Source organism: Mastigoproctus giganteus, chromosome 10, assembly GCF_048544385.1.
Source record: "Mastigoproctus giganteus isolate SK-2022 chromosome 10, ASM4854438v1, whole genome shotgun sequence".
Taxonomy (NCBI): Eukaryota; Metazoa; Arthropoda; class Arachnida; order Uropygi; family Thelyphonidae; genus Mastigoproctus; species Mastigoproctus giganteus.
In genome coordinates this window covers 93,517,861-93,524,023 of record NC_143584.1, presented here as the reverse complement: position 1 = coordinate 93,524,023, position 6,163 = coordinate 93,517,861, and the positions used below count along the sequence as shown (strand labels likewise).

At 36.5% G+C, this 6,163-nt stretch overlaps 1 protein-coding gene across 1 annotated transcript in view; it reads right to left on the bottom strand.

The window, feature by feature from the left end:
• Window positions 1-1,026: 1,026 nt before the first annotated feature.
• Window positions 1,027-6,163, bottom strand: part of E(bx) (nucleosome-remodeling factor subunit NURF301 E(bx)) — a 693,176-nt gene continuing 688,039 nt past the window's right edge. The window contains exon 26 of the mRNA XM_090382976.1: window positions 1,027-1,729. Coding sequence (XP_090239102.1) covers window positions 1,536-1,729 — 194 coding nt within the window. The 3' untranslated portion in view covers window positions 1,027-1,535. The remainder of the gene's footprint in view (window positions 1,730-6,163) is intronic.

Below are 6,163 nucleotides of genomic sequence, written 5' to 3'. Positions count from 1 at the left end.
CATTAAAGCCCAGATTTAGCTGATGAAATAAATTAGTGAAGAAATAAACTGTGAAAAAAGCATACTTATAAAACAAACATTTGTATTCTGTCTGCAATCATACAACCATCAAGTGACAAAACACGCCATAATTGTGTTCATACTCATCAGTTTGTTTATCTATAGATACTATAAAACATTGCTTTTTTTTTTAAATATACAAGGAAGCTTTTTTAAAAATTTTACTTCTTCTTCTGAGATGATTTATTAAAGATACAAATGACAAGAACATGTACACAATAAATGACACAGAACAGAATGATATGACAAGTGTCCAGAGGACATAAGACTTAGTTACTATTAATGAAGATGGGTTGGTGTCTGTACAGATGGTGAAACAGCAGGATGCTAGATGGTATCTTTACATTGAAGTAAATAAATGTGCACTGATGGATAAATAAATACAATGCAAGTAATTAAAAATGGAATACACTTGTGAAACATCTTCTGAGAATATAATAACACAAAGTATGATATCCATTTAGAAGTTATCTTGTTTTCATCATGAATGTATATCTGTGTGTAGGTGGACAGTGAATGAGGACCCTTCCATAATGTCACCAGTTGTAAAAAAATAATTGCGGATTTCACTGAAAGTACTGTTTCTAGAATACCAAACAGCAATAATGCATAAAAAACTATTTGCATTAATATATATTAAGATTTACATTTACTGTTATAGTTATAGCTCTGTTGTTGGCCATTAACCAAATATGCTATTTACTTGATTTAAAATTTTAATTTGTATCGAAATTTATTCTTAGAAGTGAAAATTTTTTTACAGACACAGAATAATTTGTAACAGTCCTTGCATGAAAATCAAGATGTAAACAAATTTAACTTTTATATTTTGTAGAAACTGGTTTATACTTACACTATTAAATTATATATTCAAAACAACATCCTGATTTACAACAAATAGAACTTTTTTTTCCTTTTTTTCTTTTTTCACCATTTACAGGTGGCATGAAATTTTACATACATACACAATTCAAGGGCGGGCAGGCAGGCAGGCAGGTAGGCAGTCCCCTCCCCCCTCACTTTTTTCTGCTAGTAGTTCATTATATGTACAGATCACTACCACGTTTATGAAGTCTAGCATACTTTCTTGTCTTTTTTGCTAGTGACTCCATGGAAGAAGTTTATCCACAGGACACAGCAGTACCAAAGCTCATTCATGATGGACACATGCAACGTACTGGAATGGAGAAAGGTGCGCTGATCCGATTGCGAGTAGAAAACCTGGTGTGAAGTTTGCACCTCTTCATACATACACTCTGTCTTTAATTAGTGTTTTTATAAAGCACCAGGCTCACAAAAAATGCATAGGTCATTTTTATTTTTTGATGGAAGGATAATTATACCACATTATTTTGCTTCTCTTTGCTTGAAGGCAAAGTGAGTTCTTCTTCTTCGTCTTCCAAGGCCAGAGATGTCGAATACCTTCTTGGAAGATCATTACGCACTTTGAATATACTACAAAGATACTATACTTATCATGTTATGCTTTCGCGAAAAGTTTTAATTTTTTGTACAAAGAAGGACTCAAGCACTTCCGCACACTGATAAAAAGGAGAGTTCCGTGGATTGTAGTAGCGACAGTTATCAAATATTTTTGTCATGTCTCCAATAAAATCTGCCAACTTTTTATAAGAATGCGAATTCAATCGTTGTTCCACAGTTTTCAAATCTAGAAAAAAAATAAAAATAAATAAAATAAATAACACACACACACTTAAGGCTATTATCAAACAAAGAACAGAAATAAAATAATTAGGAGTAGAAATTATCTTTTATGTAAAATTCATGGATGTTAAAAAAAAAAAAAAAAACACCACATTTTATTTCCAGAAGTATCTGGGCACTCCAGGGATTCAGAGAAAATTAACTATATCTGCCATCCATATTAGGAATAGGTATAAAAAGCAACTAACATGCTTAAAGTAAGCAACTTAACAAAATACAGTAAATAGGTTGGGCCTTCGGCCTAGCAACTTCCAACGAGGAGCCATCATAGGATGCTATATTAGCAATCAATCTGTTCATGGCATTCATTACAGTAAAATGCAATACCCTAGATTAGGTATGTCAAACTGGCGGCCCGAGCCGTCTCCATGGAAAATAATGACATTTCTAAAATGCATTTCTACCACTTTCTGTGATCGGCAATTTCCAGAATTTTCCACTGCCTATTTAAGCGGTCGTTTCGCATGCTGACAGATAGTTTTACTGAGGCTTTCATACAGTTTGAGTCGGTTACATCGCAATGCGAGTGAGCTAATATTTGTTTGTTTGTTTGGTTTTTAGGAGCATTAGCAACTAAGGCCATATTGCTCCGGGATATGCGGTGGTCATGCCCTGACCTCTCCGCATCCTCCATATTTGCTGTTGACGGGCTCGAACCCCGGTCCAATCAAGAAGCGTGTGCTACACACTGCTGCTCCTTCCCACCTGGCTATGGAGGCACCCTAATATTTGTGTTGTTGTTTCTATTTAATAGTCAGTAAGCAAACAGTTTTGTGTTGCGACTCTTATATACATGGTTTGTGTTAGGGTTTAATGGTGCATGGACTACATTGGTCATAATACGCCAGCTCATATGGTGTGTGTCTCACAGGTGTTTACTTTGAATGCGAGTTGTTCCTTTTAGCCTGATTCATACTTCATTCGGCACCTCCGTAGCCAGGTGGGCAGGAGCAGCAATGCGTAGCACAGCTTCTTGATTAGACCAGGGTTCGAGCCCGTGACCACCAAATACGAAGGATGCAGAAAGGTCAGGGAGTGACCACCGCATATCCCCGGAGCAATATAGCCTTAGTTGCTAATGCTCCTAAATAAATAATAATAACAACAACATACTTCATTGGGTTAGACTGTTACTTGTGTTTACTTCCTTAGAGGAGGTGGTATAAATTAATATCATTAAGGAAGGTGAAAACATCTGTAAAGTCATCTCTATCATTCAAGATATCTGCTAGGGTAATGGTGTGATGTGTCCTATAAACATCTTTAAAGGCTTGTTTGCATTCTTTTGCATATTTAGGAGAGTCTATTAATATATATTAATATATTACTAAACATATATTAATATATATTTTATTGTCTGGATACTGTCACAAGTCTGGCATTGTGGTGGTTCTTCTGCTCGAAATAGGAAAGGACGGGTATGCCCGATTCTTAGTCTAGCCAGTACTGTTTCTTCCTTTCTCAACTTTAGTGTGCTAGAAACCCAGTTTTCAATTTTCCACTTTATTTGGTACAGTTTGTTTTCAGTTTGCAGATTCCAATTCTGAAACTTGCCATTGCATCTGGTATATCACAGGTTTGTAATCAAAATAAGGGACTGAGATCTCTTCTCCAGTCTGTAGTATGGCTTGTTTTGCAGATCTGTCTGCTGCTTCATTTCCTGTAATCCCTGTATGTCCTGGTATCCAACAGAAATGTACCTCCTGTTCATTTAGGGTGCAGTTAGTTAGTATTTGTTGTATGCGCAGAGGATTGGGTGTAAATATATTATATTTCATTTGTAACCTTGTATATGAGTTACGGGTATTTTTTGTGCATACAATTCTGACATGTATACACACTGCACTCTTTTAGTAGTTGTGTTAATTTAATATCTGGGAAAACAGCTGATGCTCCCACTAAAGTGTCTGTTTTCGACCCATCAGTGTATATTGGGATATAGTCTGAAAACTGAAGTCCATGGGCTGCATGTAACTGTTGAAATATTGTTGCAGGCATTGCATTTTAATTCCATTTCTGAAAGGAGAAGTCACATATTGGGATATGCAAATCCCATGGTGGAGGGGTGTGAACTGGCAAGTGCACAATACTGTTTATATTAAGGTTATGTACTGCTAAAAATTCTTGCAGTCTGATTCCCAGGGGTCGATTTGCTTGTTGACAATTCTGGTAAATATTTCTGCAACATGGATCAAAGAGCGGCTCCCAAGCAGGGTGAGCGGGCATAGATTTTTATTTTAAATGCATAATCCAATGCTAGTTGTTGTCACCTAAGAGTTAGGGATGGTTCGTTGGCTTTGGCATAGACACTATTAATGGGAGAGGTATGATACATGCCAGTGGCTATACGTAGTGCATTGTGATGAACTGGGTCTAGCCATTTCAGAGCTGTTTTCCATGCTGAATTATACACTAGGGCACCATAGTCCAACTTTGATCTAATTAGTGCTTTGTATAGGTTTAATAAGGAATATCTGTCTGCTTCCCATGCTGTTGATGAAAGGATTTTAAGTATATTAAGATGCTTTTTACAGCTTTTATGTAGTTGCCTGATGTGCTCCATGAATATGAGTTTCTTATATAAAGTTAGCTCAAGAAATTTTGCTTTCAGTTGCATTGGTATAATCTGGCCTTATAGTTTTAATACAGGGTCAGGATGGAGATTTCTTTTGCAGCAGAAATGTACACATATTGTTTTTTTTGTGTTGAAAGTCTGAATCCATTATCTAGTGCTCACTTACTTATATTGTTTATTGCGCATTGCAACTGCCTCTCGATATTTCTCATGTTCTGACATAGTCATTGACATAAAGTGCATGTGAGATTGAAGGAGGGAGCTGATTTGTGATCGAATTAATCTTTATGGCAAACAAAGTGGCACTCAAGACTGAGCCCTGTGGGACGCCTTCTTGTTGGTAGATTTTTGGAGAAAGAAGTTTGTATTTTGACTTGGAAGGTTCTGTTCATAAGGAAGTTCTGGATAAACATAGGAAGACTGCCTTTAGGTCCAGCATGGTGCATGTCTCTTAGAATCCCATATCTCCAAGTAAGCTTTTTCAATGTCAAAAAATATGGTAACCATATGTTGTGATCTGATAAGTGCATTTCTGATGTTGGCTTCTATCCTCACTAGGTGGCCTGGCATAGACCTGTAATGTCTAAAACCACACTGTGTTTGTGTAGATGTTATTTTCTTCTAAATACCATGTCAATCTTTTATTTATCATTTTTTCTAGTAGTATTCCTAAACAACTGGTGAGAGCTATTGGTCAATAGCAGCATGGGTTTATGCAGCTATGGGCTATTAAGTCTTTGTCAGGTTTAGGGAAAGCAAGTACTACTGCATGTTTGGAAATATATTTTCGTGGAAAATTATGTTATACTGTTTCAGTTATATATTTTCTAATTCAGTCTTATTAAGGTGCCAGATCCTGTCGTAATATATGTTGTCTGGGCCTACTGGCTGTGGACAAAACTTTGTGCAGTTCATTTATTGTGAATGGTTGATTGTAGGGTTCATTACCTTTTGATTTAAAATTAATCTTATGCTTTTCTGCCTTTTCCTTTTGGATCAGAAATTCCGGATGGTATGAAGATTTCACTGATACTTTTGCAAGTATTTGCAAAAGCCTGATGTATTTGCAAAAGCAGTACGGTCGGTCAAGCTAATTCCACTGCAGACCAGTATTGGTGATGGCCTATTTCTATATTTACCTGTAATTTTTCTTATTTATTCCAGACTATATGGGCATTGGTGGTTCTATTTATTGTATATGTAAATTGGATCCATGTTGCTTTTCGACTCTGTTTTCTAGTGAATCATGCTATAGCTCACATTCTTTTGTACTGAATCAGATTATCTGTGTGGGATATCTGCAAAATTGGTTCCATGCCCTTTTTTGTTATTTTCTTGTTTCAGTGTAATCACTGTTCTACGATGTTTTCAGACGGTTTGGGAAATGTGACAGCCTTCGGGATTGTGAGCTTGCCTGCGTTTTGTATGGTTTCTGTGACATGTGTTAGTGCAACATCTAATGTTTTGTGCTCAATGATATTGGTGTTGAAAACTGCTTTCCTCCTAAATGCTTCCCAGTTAGCTTTATCTATCTTGCTGTGTGTTCTGCTGATATGACAGGGATAATCACCTAACAGTGTGGAAATTACTGGATAATGATCACTACCAAGAGGATCCTCAAATACATTCCAATTAAATGCTGGTCGAGTTGGAAAGTGGAAGTAAGCGTGGTTACCCTGTTAAGTAACAGGTTGTGATTATCTGGTAGTTGTTCAATGATGCATTCTCTTCTGTTGTAGTCTGAGCAACCCCATAAAAGGGTTATGTCCATTGATAACTCCCATCAAACAGATAGGAGAAGTA